At 49.3% G+C, this 19518-nt stretch overlaps 1 protein-coding gene across 3 annotated transcripts in view; it reads left to right on the top strand.

Annotated features, from left to right (window-relative positions):
• RBM20 (RNA binding motif protein 20) overlaps positions 1-19518 on the top strand; it is a 196748-nt gene that overhangs the window by 162650 nt on the left and 14580 nt on the right. For 2 of the 3 annotated variants that reach the window (XM_070363308.1, XM_070363310.1), the window contains exons 8-13: positions 8068-8147; positions 9783-9902; positions 10034-10652; positions 14949-15053; positions 16616-17276; positions 18866-19000. In XM_070363308.1, coding sequence (XP_070219409.1) covers positions 8068-8147; positions 9783-9902; positions 10034-10652; positions 14949-15053; positions 16616-17276; positions 18866-19000 — 1720 coding nt within the window. The remainder of the gene's footprint in view (positions 1-8067; positions 8148-9782; positions 9903-10033; positions 10653-14948; positions 15054-16615; positions 17277-18865; positions 19001-19518) is intronic. The other variant, XM_005894760.3, reaches the window with a different exon arrangement.

The raw sequence follows: 19518 nt of genomic DNA, 5'->3' as shown, positions 1-19518 counted from the left end.
AGAAACTCCCATGAGTCCCTTTTTATGTTCAACTCTTCTTTCCACTTTCCTGACTAAAGATAATCATTTCCTTACTTTTCCATTTATTATTTACTTCCTCTCCATGCCTTTCTTAACATTGTAGTTTAGTTTTGCCTATTTTTGAGTTTTTTGTGAATGGAATCATACTGGATTCTTTCATTCAACATTTTGCCATCTATGTTGGATGTGTCTATTTTCACTGCTATGTAAATTTCCATTGTATGAGTATAGATTTGTTTATCCATTCCACTGTTGATGGACATTTGGGTTATTTCCAGTTTTAGGGTAGTAGGGACAGAGCTACTGTGAACATTTTCAAACATGCTATTTCAGTACCCATGTATGTACATGAGTATATAATTAGGGGAACTACGTACCTAGAATTGCTGGATCACCAGGCATGCTTACCCTCAGCTTTGCTAGATGATAGCATTCCTACTCGGAGCAGGCAATGGCACCCTACTCCAGTACTCTTGCCTGGAAAATCCCACGGGCAGAGGAGCCTGGTGGGCTGCAATCCATGGGGTCGCTAAGAGTCGGACACGACTGAGTGACTTCACTTTCACTTTTCACTTTCATGCATTGGAGGAGGAAATGGCAACCCACTCCAGTGTTCTTGCCTGGAGAATCCCAGGGACGGGGGAGCCTGGTGGGCTGCCGTCTATGGGGTCGCACAGAGTCGGACACGACTGAAGCCACTTAGCAGCAGCAGCAGCAGCAGCCGCATTCCTACTAATAGTGTCTGAGAGTTTTCATCAGCTCCCCTTCTTGCTAATTCTTCGTCTTGTCCAACTTTTTTGCCCCTCTGGGAAAGAGTGTGATGGTTTATCATGGCTTTATTTTTTATTTTCCGTATTAATTGAGGCTGAGCAATTTTGTATGTGTTTGTTGGTTATTCCACCTAGATCTTCTCTGGTGGGAAATTTTGAAGTCATTTGTCCATGCATTTGGTTTAGATTGTATCTTCCTATTGGTTTGCAGGAGTTCTCTTGACTGGAGCACTGAGTCCATTTGGATTTGTTATAATTAATGCCATATTTTTGGTTAAATCTAACTTTTTATTTTGTACTTTCTACTGTCCTATTTAATAGGGATTTTCCAGTTCACTTCAGCTCATTCCACATTTACTGAGGGTCCATTTTGCTCAAGACTTGGAGCCCTTAGTCAGCCTTCAAGGCTTAAATCAGAACACAAAGGCTAAGCAGCTGTTTCTAGCTAGGACAAGCTTTCTGACAAGTCTACATATGTAGATTGGTAATACGTCAACCAGCTGCCAAGGTCCTGATTCTGCTTTGCTTGCATTATTGCTTCTGAAGTTCCTTTGCCAACAGTTCAGCTTCAGGCAGAACCTGGCATTCTTTTCCCAGCTCATGAAAGCCTGTTGCTTTTCTCAGACAAGTAAAAGATCCTGCCCCATTCTGTACCCAAAGTTCTTGTTCTCCCTGGTTCTGCCCTGGGGGCTAGAATTGAATTTCTGCACTGAATTCCCAGTGGAGCTTTGGTCTCCAAATGAGATGTCGTCATAAGGCTCTAGTTAGGATTAACTGCAGTCCTCTGCTTCTTAAAGTACCAAGGCACCGAGGTCCCTTATCCAGGGAGGTCTTTTGTGGTGGGTTAAATGGGTCAGATGATTAAAGTTTGCATTCAGCTAATGTTCACTGAGTGCTCATTGTGAGTGGGAACTGGGCCATGAATATGGTGGCAGCGAGTCTGTAGAGGAACTCACAGGCTGGTGGGAGGAAGAGCATGGAGACACAGAACCATCAACAACCATGTGACCTACCCCAGATTGGGGGTAGTAGCACCAGCCTAGGCTCTACCCCTTCCAGCTTTGATGACCTTGGACAAATCGCTTAACCTCTGTGAACCTCAGGTTCCAGATCAGTAAAGGACTATACCTTGTGTTCTTTGGTTTTAAGCATTTTTTTTTTTTACACGTGGTCGCCTTGAGTCTCACAATCAACCTCCCCTGTGACGTGTGTAGGGTGGATAATAACAGTAATTAAAATAGTACAACAATAATAATGAGAATATGTACCTTTAATTGAGTCCTGGGTCAAGTAATGTGCTAAGCACTTTAAGATATTATCTACTGTGATCCTGACATCAGTCCTGTCAGACAGGTATTATTATCATTTCTACAGACAAGGAAACTGAGCCTCACAGAAGTTTAGTAACTGGCCCAAGATCATAGTTACTGGAAGAGTCATGATTGTATCTTAGGACTGTTTTGGTTTTGCACTCTGTGTGCATCTCCATATTGTGTTTTTATGATCTCCGTTGTCCATGTGAAAAAAATAAAAGAGAAATCAGATAATTTGCTTACAGTCATCCAGTCATTAAGGAGCAGAGATAGTATTCTAACAGAGCTTCTCAAACTTCAGTGTGCGTACACATGACTTGTGGATCTTGTTGAAATTTCTGATTCAGTAGGTCTGGGTCAGGGCTGTGATTCTGCATTTCTCACACGCTCCCAGGAGATGTCAATGTTTCTGGTCCTTGTAGCACACTCTAAGTGGCCAGAACACAGTGATCCTGACCTTTAGCGAGGATTTTGTGCTCCCCAAGTAGTCACACTGCCTCTACGTGAAAGCATTTTAGAGCATGTTTCAATTACATAGTAACGGGTGTATTATGGTTCCCATGTTGACATGAATCAGCTTGGACTTTCTCTGCAAGCAACAGAAATTTATCTCCATTAAAGCATACTCGCAAATGTAAATAAAATAATTTATTGGCTCATGGAACCGAAAAAAAACAAGAGTAGCCCTGGGTTGCAGGCATAGCTGGATTTAGGACTCGGTTTCTGTTCCCTTGGCCTTGTTGGGGTCTCCCTGGGATGGCCCCTGACAGCCCCCGGCTCTCCCCTCTAGGTGGCGTGATGGCTTCAGTGACTCCAGCATCTTTGGCTCTTCAGCCTCCCATTTTCCTTCACCAAGAGAAAGCCAGAGTTTTTCCTAGTGGTACCAGGGAAGTCTCTCTGATACATGCACTTCCCTGAGCCAGTCCCTGTAGCTGTGGTGTGATTGGTCAGAACATGTCACCTGCTGCATCCTGGGAGCAGGCTGGAGACAGGGGATGGTTCCTGGGGAGGCAGACAGCAAAGAAAGCACCGTGTCCATATGTGTCTCTGGGCCAAAGGGCCACCACGTGGGGTCCCACCAGGGCTTGCAGAGGTAGGGGAGATTTTGATTGGTCTTTCTCCTGTAATTTTACCTTTTGCTCACCAGACAAAGTGGAAGAAGAAGGAGAGATTTTTTTTAAGGCATTTCTCCTCTCCTCTCAAATATTTCCTCATGTTGGTAATCTTGTCTCACTCTTTGTGGCCGAGATTCTCTTCCTCAGGGCATTTGGGACAGAAACTTTCACACAATAGGTGTCCTACAAACATGTGAAATGAGTGAGAAAATCTGAAAGAATGATAAAAAGTGAGTGTTTTCCTTCCTGCAGACCTGCATGAGAAGACTGATTATTCTGTAGAGACTTCTCCAGAATCACAGTATCTCACATGTAGGAGGGAACCTGCAATAGTTGAAAGCTGTGTGTTCCAGTCACTCCATCAGAGAACTGTCAGGGAAGTGTCAAGTCCTCTTGGCCAGAGACTCTCATCAGGTAGCCTGGGGTGGGACTGAGGCTCCAAGGTGGTTTGGGAACAGTGGGCCTGTTTTCAGAGCCACTGGTCTTGCCATCTTCCTACCCACAGGGACGGTCTTTGGCCCTGGGAAGCAGTCTTGTGAGTGATCCATGATGTCTTGGTTAAGGAGAATAAATCAGTAATGACGACTGAGGGTCTTTTCCATGTAAGATGTGGTGCCAAGAGCAACAGTGAACATGAGAGAGGTCCTCACTTGGGGGAAAGTTTGCCATCTCACTGGGCAGAGAAGCTCATCTCATGATTTAAACCTGAGTGCATCCGTTCCAAGTTCCTAGAAGATCAGTGGCAAAAGGCAGTATGACTTGGTTGTGTCAAGAAGGGAGAGATTCCTGAGTAGAGCCTTGAAGGATGAGGCAACTGAACAGAGAGGGGGCTTCTGGGCAGGAGGTGGGTGAGAAGAGATGTAGAATCTGGAAAGCACAGTGATACAGAAATAATCAGGGATGCTGTGACAGTCTGTGGCTCTGACAAGTTCAGGGCTCATCTGCAAGGTGTCAGCATCTTCTTAAGGCTCTTGAGACAAATGAAACAGCCCAGGAGGGGTCAGGAGGCACGAAACTCTCTAGCGGCTTCTTTTATGCTGGCCCAGCACTCCATGACCTCTATCAGGACAGCGCTCTCTGCCCCGAGGCTCTCAGTGGATGCCAGGTGGGCCTCATTATCTCACCTTTATAGGTAGAGAAGGTGAGTCTCTCACAGGCAACAAGCCATGACCCCAGGTGACCCTGCCAGCTGGCAGCAGGGCTGGGCTGCTCTTCCTGGGTGGAGATTCTCCATCCACGGAGACTCCCTGTGAGATCATACTTCCCTGGGACTGTATGGGGTTTGGAATCTCACTCTTGCCTTAAAGCAGCAAGATGTGTCGACAGAGAGCATTGTAAATGGTCCCCTGGGGGCTGGTTGACAGTGGAAGTGGATTCACCATTGGTGTGTGTGTGTTAATATACCATCCTGTCCACTTCTGTGTGTGTTTGAAGTATTCTACAATAAAAAGGTATATCCAAACATCATCACACACCTACTCCATCCTCTTCTTTTTCCACTCCTCTGCAGTGATTATGGCTTTCTTTTACCTGCTTCCTTTATACCTTTAACCACAAGATAATGAGGCCAGGCCTGAAGAGGAAGGTTGAGAGAGGATTTTCTTAGAGTTGTGAAAAGTTGATTCTGTTATTTGAAAGCCTTTGGCCACTTCTGACTCCTTCTCAGATGGCAGCTGGCAGGGTGTTTGGGCCAGAGAGTGCCAACAGTTTGGAATTATCACTTAAAATAGAGGAACTGACCTCCGGTCCTCAGAGCGGGGAGTCACGGTGCCTGTGACCACCATCTCCAGCAAATAGTATTTGCAGATTGTTGTGGCCTTTCTCTGCAACCCACCTCTCCAGCCAGTCATCGTGCCGTGAAACTCGTCGTTCCATGAGGGGCCCAGTGCTGCTACTGGTCAACAAGCCCATTCCCTGCTTCACCCAGCCACGCCACCTGAATAAAAGCAAATTCAGGGGGCTCTGGGCTGACGGTGGCCTCACGAAGCTGTTCTGTGGTTGAGAAAATAAGGGCAAGGAAATATTTAAGCCCAGAAGAGGCTCTTCTAGCCCCCAGAGAACTCTAGAAGCACCTCTCTGACCCCCAGGGGATTGCATTGGGCCATTGAGGATGTTTTTATCTGTGGTGCCTGACTGGCCAGCTCTGCCCTCTCATCAGCAAGGCATCCAGAAAGAGGAGGGCCTGAGGGACTGTTGTCTGTGATGATGGAGGTCAGTAGGGTGCGAGAGCTCCTCGAATGCCTCTGGCTGTGCCACTGGCCTGACCTGCCCCTCCCTGTAGGTCTCAAGCCCACCCTGATGCTGCCCTGGGTAGCCTACAGAACCTCAGCTGCTCCCTGACCAGGCCCCTCCTCTCACCCCAGGCTTTTCTGGGTCCGGACTGGAGGGACAATCACAAGGACTTGAGGTTCCAGAAGGCAGAAGAAAGGTGTTGGGGACCCTGGGGACTCTTTTTGCTCCAGAAAGTCCCTGATCCAGCCTCCTCAGGGAATTTGGATGCTGTGAAAAGTTGCCATGGTACATTTCACCTGGTGTGGGGGCACATTCATTAACCTTGGGCTGTTCCAGCTTGGCAGGGTGAGGACAGATTTGGGCCTGCCTGGTGCCAGCAGATCTTGTCCCACGTCCCTGCTCTTGGCCTTGAGGGCTCTCAAGGGCTTTCCCAGGCTGGCCCACATGGAGGCAGTGATGCTGCGGGTCTCCTAAGGACCAGCCATCCCAGGCTGGCCTCTCCTGTGATGATGCAGGAGGCAACTTTCACTTTGTGGTCCAAGACGGGGGCAGTCAGGAAGAAGGCCACTCAGTAGGTTCAGATCAACCTTCTCGTTCTACCAACAACCCAGGCAGGAGGACAGGTGGTCTGCAGTGGGGTGGAAGGAGGCACCCTGGCAGGAGCCTTCTTCTCCATGCAGGCCCACAGCCCCAGCTCCTTCCCTTCTTGGCCTTGGGTTGCCGGCTTCTGATCCAGTCTAAGCAGTTAGGGTGCTGGTTGCCTGTGCAGAGCCTGGGTGATCTGGGTACTCATAAGTGACACTTCCATAGGCTTATAGAGGGGCCACCTTTATAGCTGTGGTCTGATGAAAGGGATCATTTGCCAAAACTGCAAGGCCTGCTCTCAGGTGGGTATCCTGACCTGTGCTAGTTCCTGACCGTTTTATTGAATAGGGATGGTCTGGCTTTTGACCTCCCCCTCCTCCTTCATAGCCACAGTGGTAGCGATCACTGACTTCTCTTCTCTTCTCTTGTGTTTCAAGTTGACAAGTGACCCTTCCCTGGCTTGAACATTTTACATCCCTCCCCTAAGTCCTAGCTCTGACCTCTCCTCTGAACCCACAGGAGCCTCCTCCTTCATTCTCTCCTCCCTTTCTTATTCCTTAGCACAACCCTCAATGGCAGCAGTAACACAGATCAGTGGCTATGCATCCAGCTCATCATGGAGCTCACTTCGTATCTTGGGGCCTGGGTCTCACACCTATAAGATGAGGTGTTTGATGATACCTGACATCCATATAGGCTCTAAGATTTCATGTTAATTGTTGGGCTGGCCAAAAAGTTTATTTGCATTTAAACACACTTTTTGGCCAACCCAATATATAGGGGAAAAAAAATAAGGATATAAAGAACAGTTAATTACATTTCCCAAGAAAATTGTTTGTCAAAAATTGACATTATAGACTGAGGGTTTTCTAAGTCTTTTTTAAACATCAGTATTATAGGGACGGCAGAGGATGAGATGGTTAGATAGCATCTGCAATTCAGTGGACGTGAATTTGAGCAAACTCCAGGAGATAGTGGAGGACAGAGGAGGCTGGTGCGATGCAGTCCATGGGGTCACAAAGAGTTGGATATGACTTAGCGACTGAACAACAACAACAATTTTGGGGATATAAATCACAAAGCATAAATTTACCCTGCTCCATCCATTTTAATTGAATGGACGAATTCTGTGTAGTCTTTTGCAAAATGCTTCCATCCTTCTGTGCTCATGAATTTCATTTTTAACCACTTATTTTTATTGTTTTCTTGTTGTTTGTCCACTCTGGCTTTAGGAAAGGGCTTTGGTTGGGATTTGGGGGCTGGGTTGGTCCTGTCCTGGCACAGTCACCATATGGTGACTTCTGGAAGGGTGGAGCCTTGGGTGCTTGTATCCTCAACTGTGAAACCTGGCTCACAGCCTGCACTGCCCACCTTGCAGATTTCCATTTAGCACTAAATGACCCACTAAAAGAACCATGCTGTAGTCAGGAGCTGCTGGAAGCGTGGGGGCGTGGAAAGGACCTTGGAGTTAAAATGCCGGTTGTCAAGTCCTAACCATCTCTGTAAATGTGTTCCTTAACCCAACAGAACTCCAGAGGTCCCCCTAGAACACAGCGGGGCTGGTGACTGGAGCCGTGCCAGGCAGAACTCTGCCTTGATGTCTCTGGGTTTCAGTTTCCTCAGATGTAAAATGTGGGGGCTGCATTCTCTGATCTTCAAGTCTCTTTCTAAGTTGTAACACCTCTTCCCCTCCCTCCCTCTTTCCTTTTGTTTCTTTCACATATTAGATATTTTCTTTTATTTTGGAGGGAGGTGGGTAGTAACAAATGCTGCTTTCCCCCCTGCACCTGGATAGTGAGCCTCAGACTTCTTCCTTCCCAGCTTAATGGATGCCATGTGCCCTGGACCACTCAGCCCCGCACTGTTCAGCATTACGCTCATACTTCTCATCCTCTGGATTAAACTTTCTCCCCCTAAGGAGGCTCTTTTCCCCCTTTGGTGGGTGGGGCAATGAACCCAAGTCCTAGCTGCTTCCCTCTGGTGTTTGCAAGGCCCTCTCAGGTCTGACAGTGACCCTCTGACTTTGCCTAGAAACCTGGGAAGACCGTGGCTGCCATCATCCAGGACATCCATTCCCAGAGGGAGAGGGACATGTTCCGGGAAGCAGAAAGGTGAGGCCCGGCCTTGGTCTCAGGGCAGATTCTGGGTCATTGGAACATCCTCCCCTTTCTTGGGGTACTTGAGTCATTCTGTGCCCTGCCCTTGCCTCATCCTGTCCATCAGCTTTTTCTGGGCATTACACTTTGTGTCCGATGGAATACGTGAGTCCAGTCGAGTACTCAGGTTAAACTTCAGAAAAATTCAAGACGCTCAGCTTCTTCTCAGCTGCTCCTCCTTTGTTGTAAAGGCATATAGGAGAGGGTCTGCTGATACATGACTCTTAGGGCCAAGGGTACACTCTGCTAAAATGGCCTGAAAGTGTGTGTGGCATATGTGTGTTGTGTTTGCTGTGTATTGTGTGGTTGTATTGTGTATGTGGTATGTTGTATGCCTTATGGTTATGTGCAGTGTGTGTATTTTGTTTGTGTTACATGGTTGTATTGTGTGTGTTGTGTTGTACATGTGTTTGATATGTGTAGAGCGTTGTGTGTGGTGTCTGGTGTGTGTTGTGTGTGTGTGGTGTGGGTGTATGTGTGTTGTACATGTGGTGTATCTGTGGGGTCTGTGTGTGTGTTTGTGTGATATGTGTGGTGTGGGTGTATGTGGGCTGTGAGTGTGGTATGTGTATGTGTATGTCTTCTGTTTAGAGACAATCCCTGATTTTTCTTGAGCTGAATGTAGGTGCAGAAACGTCTGTGACTTGACCGGTCACTCACTCAACATGGAGTCCCTTCAGTTGTCCACCTCATTTCTCCCAACTGAAGCTGTGACTCTGCCAGGCTGCGGCTGCAAGTTCACCACTGTCAGCACCCTGCAGAGTGAAGACCGTCCCTGCGGAGGCCGCTGTGCAGAAAGCGGAGCGGCAGCTGGCCTGCTCATTCTGTGGGTTTTACCCAGAGCTGCCACAGGTGGCGCTCTAACCTTGCTGCAGAGGGCCCAGCCCAGGCTGTATCCCCAGAGGAGGCCAAAGCTGGTCCCAGGGAGCCACATCTCTTGTCTCCTGGTCAGTGAGGACTGCGTGGTTTTCCTGTATTGGGAAACCAAATGGAAGTTCCCCATCCTTTTAGAATATTGGGTGGATGACTCAACTGACCTGTTTAATAACAACCGTGTGTGTGTATGTGTGTGTGTGTGTCTATGTTTGCAGCTGTTCAGGGTTGGGATTTTTGTTTGTTTCAAATATTTTGGCTGTTTGAGTTTTTTAAAGACACGTGTGAAGCTGCAACATGCCCCTGCAGTTCTGTGGTAGAGACCCGAGGGCAGGTGACCAGGAAGTCTTGCTCTGAACCCTAGATAGGCTCAGGTCCTTTTCTGGATTTCTGTTTCATCATCTGATACATGAGCAGGTCAGAGCTCTAAGGACTCTTCCAACCCCAAATGCCGTCCTAGAAAAATGGAGGCCAAGAGGCGGCCTTTACTTCAGTGGAGGCCAGGTGTAGGGGTGACTTCAGTCTCCTAGTCAAGAGGTCGGCTGATAGAACCCCAGGTTAGGCAGCCTCTCCCACCAGGCTGGACCAGAGCAACCTTGCCAGACCCCAAACTCCACCCTCTTCCCTGGGACAGTCTCCTGCTTCCTGAGTGTAGCTCATTTCCAAGAGGAGATGTGGCTGAGCCAAACCAGCCCAATTATTCATCCCCATTCCCAGGAGCATTATGAGGAAAGAAGCAGAGGGCAGCCAGCATTGCGCCCAGGGAAAATCCCTCCCTGAGGGCGGAGGGAGGCAGAGCTTGCTCCAGGACCACTCTGGGCGCTGTGCACAGTGGTGGTAAGAGCGCATGGCCGGGTGGGGTCACGTGCACCGTGGTTCTGTTGCAGAGATGGGGTGTATCTGGCCAGGGTGGGGGGACCTGTGGGTGCCACAGATTCTAAAGTGGCTCCTTTGCCACCCCCTCACAGGTACGCCCCAGAAAGGCCGCGATCTCGAAGTCCAGTGAGCCGGTCGCTGTCCCCGAGGTCCCACACTCCGAGCTTCACCTCCTGCAGCTCTTCTCACAGCCCCCCGGGCCCTTCCCGGGCCGACTGGGGCAACGGCCGGGACTCGTGGGAGCACTCTCCCTACGCCAGGAGGGAGAACGGGGAGGACAAGAGGGATAGGACGGACACGTGGGCGCATGATCGCAAGCACTACCCCCGGCAACTAGACAAAGCCGAGTTAGACGAGCGACTGGAAGCGGGGAGGGGCTACAGAGAAAAGCACCCGAGGTCTGGGTCCCCCAACCCGCTCCACTCCGCGTCCGGCTACAAAAGCCGGGAAGACGGCTACCACCGGAAAGAGTCCAAGGGTAAATCGGACAAGTACCTGAAGCCGCAGCAGGATGCTCCGGGGAGGTCCAGGAGGAAAGATGAGGCCAGGCTGCGAGAAGGCAGGCACCCCCACACCGACGACGCGGGCAGAGAAGACGGACTGGAGCCCAAGGGCACCAAGTCCAAACAGAGTGAGAAAAACAGAGCCAAGAGATCTGATCGAGACCAAGAAGGAGCTGATGACAGAAAAGAAAGGATGGCAGAGAATGAGGTAAGGATGGAATCCCTTTCCCCCAGGTAAGGAGAGGCAGGTCCCAGGGGAGAAGACTAATAAGGATAATTAACACTTATGGAATGAATGAAATGCTTACTGAATGTGTACTCTGTGCCAGACACTGTGCTAACCATGTTATCTCAACTCTTAATCCTCGCAGCAACCCTACGAAGAAATACTAGTAATAATACTATCATTACTGTGGATGAGGCCCAGAGAGCTTACGTTAGTTGCCCAAGGACACACGGTCAGGAGATGGTAGAACTGGAATGACACCCAGTCATTGATCTGGCTCTAAGTCCCACGGCACCCTCCTGCCTTTACTAGAAGTTCGGCAAGGACTTGATGCAGAGGCCTTCTGTTGGATTTTGTCTGTTTGTCCAGGGTGGAGCTGCCCTGAAGTGTTTGCACCCACACACTCTGCCAGGGTAGATTAGACCTTTGGTCTGCTCCGTCCTTTCTCCTGCCAGAGCATCCACCAGCGTTGGGCTTTGATGAGAGGTGGTGAAGGAGAAGCCACCACCCCCCGCTAAGTTATACTGGGTGCCCAGGGCTTGGTGTGTTTCTCCAGACATTGTGTTTCCTTCCACTGGAATAAAAATGCTCAGCAGTTGGCTGGCGCCTTCCATCCAAATGCCTCATCCGGGGCTCACCATCTGCTGCAGGACTTCAGTCCTCCTTGTGACCCACTGATGTTAAACTCTCATCACCATCTTGAGAACAGCCTACAACCTATAGGGTTGCCCCAGGAGCCAGAGAACAGGCAGCAACTGAACTTGGGGAATGAAGGCTAAGGACAGGGTCCCTCCCTTTCTTATGATATGAAAAGCCCACCACAGGGCATTCCCCTGCCTGGGAGCCCCTCCCCGGAAGCTCCTCCCCTGCTGACATCCACATGGCTCCCTCCTCAGCTCCTGTGTCTTTATTCGTTGTCACAATCTCCAAAGTTTATTCTTGGTCACTGCATAAAATCACAACATCCCAACCCACTTCCCATCCTTCCCTGCTTTCTTTTTCTTAGTGGCATCTGTCTCCTTCTCATCTATCTCCTAATGTTTTTATTTTGTATAGGGTCTCCTCTCCCTCCCAGCCCTCCCCCACCCCAACCCCCTTGTGAGCTCAATGAGGGCAGGAATTTGTGTCACTGCCAGTCCCCCCTAATTCCTGGATTAGGGTTTGGCACAGAGTGGGTGTTCAATAAGTATTTGTAAAAGGAATGAATGACTGAGTCCAGACTCTGGAGGCAGAAGCCTGGCTTTTGAGAACTAGGTCACACCCTGTTCTTTTGGCCTCAGTTTTCTCCTTTGTGAAATGGGTGTGATCACAAGGCTGCTGTAAGACTTTTAACAAGATTGTGCTCAGGGAAACCCTGGGAGAGTCTGAAGGGAGTGCCCGTGCTGGCAAAGCCATTGTATGCACTGCTCAGTGTTTGTGGGAGGCCACAGCCAGACATAGGCTCAGCCCTGACCATGAGACCAAAAGAGAAAGAAAGAAGACAAGGCAGTGAATAGGACAACATGGGAAAGAGGCTCTCCTCCACTTTTCCTGGCAGGGGCACCAAGGTTTACAGACCCAGATGCCTAGGGCAGGGAAACCAGACAGGTGACACAGACCAGGTAGCATGACTGAAGCCAGAGAGGAAAACTGGGAATGTGGTGGACCAAGGAGGAAATGCCTGTATATTGGGTCAGCCATTTCTCAGGTCCACTCTATGGCTGCCGTGCAGGCATACATACCCTGTGTCTGATTTCCCTTTTTTAAGGCAAGACCAAAGTCCAGATGCAGATATCTGTATGAAATTTCCCATGTTTTAGAAATTATGTAAAACAAAACATGTCTGTAGGTCAGGTGGAGCCCCAGGCGTCCCCAGAATACAGCCCCCAGTATACATAATCCACAGGAGAGAGAAATATCAAAAGAACTCATGCTCAGTTCAAAGCCTAGAGAGAGATCCATGCATGCTGGGTGGCAGGTGTGTTCTTATTACTCACTTCACCCTCTCCTACCAGTCTCCATTCTCATATTCATGGAGCATCTAGCACTAGGGCTGCAGCTGTGAGTCAAAGCTAAAATGACTCTTAATTGCACGGAGCTCATGGTCTCGTGAAAAACACGCTCATAAAATAATTCCTTCATTGAACAGATGAGTATAAGTGTTAAGTGTTAAGGAGGTGGAGGATGCAGTGCTATCAGTGCCTTTAACAAACCAGAGGCTTTCCTGGGTTAGGATGTGCCTGTTGAGATTGAAAGGAATGGTGGGTATTTATTGGGTCAAAAGGAAGGAGAACAGACAGAGGGAATATCATGTGCAAAGGCCCTGTGGCTGGAGACCAGTGTTGCTGGAGCAGAGAGAGCCAGGGATAGAATGGTGGGAGGTGAGGCTGATGTGTCAACGAGAGACTGCATCATGTAGAGCCTTACAGGCAGGTTGAGGGGTTTTGTCTTTATCCTAAGTTCTAGGGGAAGGAAATGAAGCATTCAGGCAGGAAGGTGCAGGGAGGATATAATTGTTTTTACATTTTGGAATCGTCATTCCCGAGGACCTTGGGGAGAACACACTTGGGAGGAGGCTGCCGAGCAGAAGGGGAGACCAGTTAGTAGGTGGTTTAGCAGTGACCCCAGCCCTGTGGTGACAGCACTGCCTGCAATAGTCAGGACCTAATACTTTGCTCCCTAAGCTGGTGGGTGGGGATGGGGTGGGGCGCGAGGGCATTGGTTGCCTTTGTCTGTTCCCTGTAAGCTGCTGTCACCTGGAAATGGTCCCAGGTCTAGGGATGCCCTGAAAGGCACTGCGGTGTGGCCTTTGCCTGCAGGGATGAAGGGCAGGAGGTCCTTCTGGCGAGGGGCTTTCCAGAGGCTGGGTTGTCCCTGCCTCTCCCAGCTAGAACTGGAGGGAGTCTCTTTACTGTGTTGATCTGGATATGTGGCTGCAGAAACTGCCTGGGAAGGGTACAGGCTGTTTATTTTGACAAGAGAGGGCAGTGGGTAATTTATTCAGGAAAAATAAAGAAAAGTGGCCCCCTGTTGGTAGAAGCTCTGGGTTCTGAGGGCTAAAAAGGCATTTGGAGCTGCTTTCAGCTCAGGTCAGCTCAGAAGGCTAGAGCAGAGATTCTGCTGCAAACACTGGAAAGAGCAAAGACTTGAGGATTTCAACTGTCTTTCCCTGTCTGGTCATATCTAGTTAAACCCGTCAGCCCTGAGCTCCCAGCCAGGCTGGCTCCTTGTCAGCAAAGAGAGGTGTGTCTGCTCGTAAGAAATCAGAGCGAGAGTGGTTTACTTTGAGCCAACCTCAGCCAGAGTTGTCGAGAAAATGCAGCTTGCTCCCAAGAACATCCGGGAACACTCATTGCTTTGGTGGCCAAAGTTTAAGTCATGGGAGAATATTCTCCTCAAGCTTCTAAAATGGGGGTTGGCAAATGTTTTTCTACAAAAAAAACAGAGAGTAATTATTTTCGGCCATGTGGGCAAGTAGGCTAAATTGAGGATATTATGTAGGTACTTGTATCATCATTTAGCATGCAACTGTTTAGAGATGTGAGAAGCATTGTTTAGTTCACAGACTGCACAGAAAAGAGGCCCTGGGTCAGATTTGGCTTGAGGATGGGAGTTTGCTGACCCCTGTTTTAAAGGCGGGTCAGAGACCCTAATTCTCAAAGCAAACACCTGCTTCAGTTGTTCACTTTCCCAGACATGAGTGCTAGCATGAGGGACTTAATCTGAGGGAAGGGATGGGAGGAAGGAAGGTGGGAAAGGATTGCTAGCTGGGGCGATAACTCTAGGACAGACATAAGTCAAAAGTGAGGTGACGGGGCCCTGATTGGATGACAACACTCTTCCTAACCCTAAGTGGCCTGGAAGTGATTTTTTTATGGCTAATACAGATCTGTTATGAGACGTCACCATGATGGTTATGAACCCCAGGATCAGATTCCCCTTGTCCCCTTTATTCACCCTGTCTACAGATATCATGGCTGCAAAAAGTATCCAATTTGCCAAGGATTTCTATCTCCCTAAAGTCCTCAGGGAAAACATTAGTGAAACATCTCTCTGCCTCCGTTTGTCTGTGTGACCTCGAGCAAGTTACTTAACCTCTCTGAGCCTCAGTGTCCCCATCTGTAAAAAGAAGACGATAACAGCCCCTGCCTCCAAGGGATTTTGTGAGGATAAAGGAAGTGATGTGTGTGAAATGCATCTGGCATCATTAGTTGTTCTCAATAATGTTCTTTTTCTCCTGGTGTGCCCTCTGTCATTGTTCACTATTGATTTGGTTTGTTCTGTGCTTCCTTTGCTAAGGCTGGAAAAGAGGAACAGGATAGCATGGAAGAGAGTCCCCCGTCAGTGGGCAGACAAGAGAAGGAAACAGAGTCCTCCGATACAGAAAACAGAAGGGCAAGGAAGGTAAAGTTTGTGCCAGATGCTGGCAGTGTAGCCACATCGGCACAACGGCTCTGGGGCACCAAGTCACAGGCCTCCCCAAGTCATAGGCCTTCCCGTGCTGCCTGGGGGTGACCTGCTTGCTGCATGGCATGTGTCTGAGACCCCAGCAGTGGGTCCATGAATGAAGCCAGCACTTTCTGGAGTAATGGCTTCACCTGGGACCTTTGCACAGTCTTTATTGAAGAGATCTTTACCACCTGCCTGGGCTCTGTCTCCATCTTCAGGAACTTGGCTGTGCTCATAAGAGAAAGCATGTGCCCACAAAAGACTCCAGGCTACAGAGCCAGACTCCCAAAATAGGCAGGTCCTGGGGAGGGGCTGCAGGCAGAAGGGGGCTTTGGGTACTCAGGCTGGGGCCCTGACCTCAGTAGGCCCTGACGCTGGGATTAACCAAACATCTCCTGTGCTTGTGAAGATTATTTTACTTAATTAAAATGAAAAACCCAGTCACAGGGCTGGGGCTGCCACAGCAAAAAGAAATGTCCTTGGAGCGTGGCCAGCTTCATGCCTTTCCAGTCAGAAGAGGCAGGGAGATGAGTATCACTGGCTGGAAGCTGATCTCCTAAATCTGGCTGCCGGGCCTCTGGGCCACTGGGGACGTGAGGGAAAGTCTCGGGAGGAGCCAAGTGTGAACTGTGGCTATGGAGGGTTGTACCCTTGCTGGGAGAGGGTGTTTGGGGGGACCTTGTAAGGGCTTCGCTGCAGTTACATTTAGTGATGCCCTGCAAGCAAGGTGATGCGTTTAGAGCTTATAACTTATTCATTCAAAAACTCTCTCAAAACTTAAAAAAATAAAGTTTCTAGAAATTAATCATAAAAAGATGAGCAGAGATTATTATCTATTAATAGGAAGTATGTGGAGCTTCTCTGGTGGCTCAGATGTTAAAGAATCTGTCTGCAATGCAGGAGACCCAGGGTTTGATCCCTGGGTCAGAAAGATCCTTTGGAGAAGGGAACGGCTACCCACTCCAGTATTACTGCCTGGAGAATCCCATCGGCTATAGTTCATGGGGTTGCAAAGAGTCAGACGCAACTGAGTGGCTAAGCACCACTATGGAGTGCTTCACGATAGGAAGTAGGCTAAATACCTTTGACTGGAATCCTACATGGGCGTTAACAGTTACGGTAGAGATGTAGATTCTATGATATAGAAGCACCTCTAAGCCATAATACCAAATAAAAATGTAAGCTACCCACAGCTGAAAACAAAACAAACAAAAAAGCCCTATCTTTTTATTGAACACCTGTTTATGTACCAGGAGTTGAGATTCTTTGTGCCACTTGGTGGGTTAAGCATTAAGGGCTTACTCCAACTCCTGTGCTATTTTGAGGCCCATCCTAGGGATGAATCAGTGATGAGAGATTGAATGGTTTACAGCTCCTAATTACCCAGGTAGCAGTAAGATTGCGCAGCATCTTTCCGGTTTGAGGGGCCCTGTGGTCACGATTTGCACCCTCTTCTGGTTAAATACTAAGAACCAAGCCTCAGCCACCCTCTGACGTCCATCCGCATTTTTATTCAGGAGCAGGATTCGGAGAGTGGAAGTGAGGCTGAGGGTGAGAGCTGGTACCCCACGAACATGGAGGAGCTGGTGACAGTGGATGAGGTAGGGGAGGAAGAAGATTTTATCATGGAACCAGACATCCCAGAACTAGAAGAGATTGTGCCCATAGACCAGAAGGACAGAATCTCTGCAGAAATATGTCCCTGTGTGACAACTGCCTTAGACCTGGACTTTACCAAAGGTTTCGCCAAGGAGGGAGTCAAGACCATCGGGAATGGGGCTGGAGAAATCAGCCTCAAGTCGCCCGAAGAACTGCCTTCTGCTTCAACGGGCTGTCCCAGTGACATGGACGTGGAGATGCCTGGCCTAAATCTGGATGCTGAGCGGAAGCCAGCTGAATGCGAGACAGGCCTCTCCCTGGAGGGCTCAGATTGCTACGAGAAGCCCGCAAAGGGAGGAGAGAGCTCAGATGTTCGTCTGGCCCCTCCACTTCTGCAAATGTCTTCCCCCAAGCCAGCAGAGGAGAGGGCCTGGCAGCCCAGCCCGTTTCTCGATGACTGCAAGGCCAGGGGGACCCCCGAAGATGGGGCTGGTGAAGGCAGCCCCCTGGAGGAGAAAGCCGGCCCCCCCACTGAAACCGACCTCCAAAGCCAGGCTTGCCAAGGAGCGTCGACCCCGGGTAACTACCTCCCTTTTTCCTCCCTTTTTCTCTGCCGGTTGGGTTGATCCGACCACTGCTTCCCTGGAGCGGTGTGTGGGCAAGTGCAGGCTGGAACCAACAGAAGTCAGGGTTCAGCCAGTGTGAAAGCTGGTGCAGGAGGCAAGCTGAAAATCCTGATTAAACTGCTAGAGCTTTGAGGCAGTGGTTAGCTCTTAGCTTTTAGGTAGGGGACGTTGGGTAGGAGATCGCACATTTTCTGAAAAGCAGACTCAGATGGGACGTACTTCTTTGCCTTGACAGGAGCCCAGATGAACTCTGACAACTAAATTAGCAAGTGTTTGGGATTATCAAAGGAGCTTTGGTTCCTGGGGATCAGCAAGCAGCCTCTCTTGCCTGCGCCACAGAGGACCACCCAGGCCGTTACTTTGTGAGGCCTGAGTGAGGGGGCAGAGCTTCAGAGGGCAAGAAAGGAGAGAAAGGAATGGGCAGAGGGCAGAATGATGGGCTCACGAAGGGGCCTGGCTGGTTTCCCTTCTCACCACCTCAGACCCACTTTTCTCCAGGGTCTGATGGTGAAACCAGACTTGTCTTGGGATCTCCTCCACCTCCATTGGAGGTGATGTTGTGTCTGTGCCTGGCACTATGACATCATGAAGACAGAGTTTAAAATAGGCTAAGCCCGGTCCTCTCTGCCAAGTGGAAACTAAGATCCAGCAAGAGCTGTGGGAGGAGGGGGGAGGTGTGGCCCTCCGTGTTCTCCCAATGAAAATAGCTAGAAATTCATTTTGCAGAAAGCCTGTGGCATTCCAGAGTTTGAAGGAAGTGGGGATAAGAGTCCAGGGCAGAAAATAGAGAGGAAGGGCTTAAAAATAAATATTTCAACTCAGTGCCCTGTGGTTGGCACAAACTGGTTGGTGAGCGGGTGGTCTGGGCTTCCCTCCATGTCAAGCTGACCTGAGCTCTCTTTCACCTGTGTGGATCTGAGCCTCCATGGATACTCTGCCGTGAGCTGCCTTGTTGCTAGAGCAATGCTGAGGCCTGGGCTGTGTCTAGAGAAGGCAAGAATAAAGGAGGAGCGAGTGCCATTCACCTTGCTCGGATTGAACCTCCTCTGTGTTGTAGTATAGGTCTTGACATGCACTGGTGTTCATCGCTCATTAGCTTCCCCAGTGTTTGGAGTTCATATTTAATAGCACTGCTCAATAGGCTTGGGGTGAGGATGGCATTGCCTCTTCTGCCCGCCTCTGTGCTCCTGTGGATGTCAGCACAATTTTTGCACTTCAGTGATTCTTCTGCCTGCAGAAATGGAGTGATACTGAATCGGGGGCACGGGTGTGGATCATTCCAACCGAAGGCATCAGAGGCCCATCCCCCACAGAGCCAGTGCAAAGATTTGCCAAGTTTTCTTGTGTGTGGCGTTCTTTTGGCAGCCGTAAAAGCTCTTTATTCTAGCACTTTGGTTCTAATTAGCAGCCCTGGCCCTAGTCTCATGTTATTAAGCAGCCCCAGGACTATTTCCCATTACACAGTGCAAGGAACAGAATTGCAGGGATTCTTGGAGGCAGGTTGTGTTTCATTGGTATTCTGTCCCGGCTCATGTTTTGCAGAAAACTCCAGGTACTCAGAAATGAAATCTCTGGACGTGAGGTCACTGGAAGATGCTGAAGTGGAGCTGAAACAGCCCCTTTCTTTGCCTTCCTGGGAACCAGAGGATGTGTTCAGTGAGCTTAGCATTCCTCTAGGTGGGTGAGATACTCAGTCCTTCCTGAGAATTCAGTTCCAGGGGACGATAGTTCTGTAATAATGTCTAAGAGCTTGAGAAGGCTGTTCGTCATTTTGTTGTAGTATTAATGTCTGATGCAATCACCCAGATTAACCTGCAGCTTTAAAGTTTCTTGCAATTTCAGTCTCCCATAGTAGACCAAGATAGCTCATGGGGCCAGACTTTGAACGGCACTGCCCTAGGAGCCAGAGCAAAGAGACTTGTTTTTCCTGTCAGGAAATGTTTTATTCCTAACCGCACAGCCCTTATTCAGCCCAGGTAGTGGCGGCCCACCAGCTGCCACAGAGTCAACAGAAATGCCCTGCTGGCCCCAGCACTTCTCCAAACAACGCTGCTTTTTTTTTTTTTTTTTTGCTCTTTGAGGGACTAGCTTCTCTGAGGCAGTGATACTGAATAGACTGTGTTTAGGGGACTTCCCAGGTGGCTCAGAGGTAAAAGAATCCACCAGCCAATGCAGGAAACGCAGGAGACGTGGGT

Source organism: Bos mutus, chromosome 26 (assembly GCF_027580195.1).
Source record: "Bos mutus isolate GX-2022 chromosome 26, NWIPB_WYAK_1.1, whole genome shotgun sequence".
Taxonomy (NCBI): Eukaryota; Metazoa; Chordata; class Mammalia; order Artiodactyla; family Bovidae; genus Bos; species Bos mutus.
The sequence above is the reverse complement of the archived record's forward strand: the minus strand, read 5'-3'. Positions and strand labels throughout refer to the sequence as shown.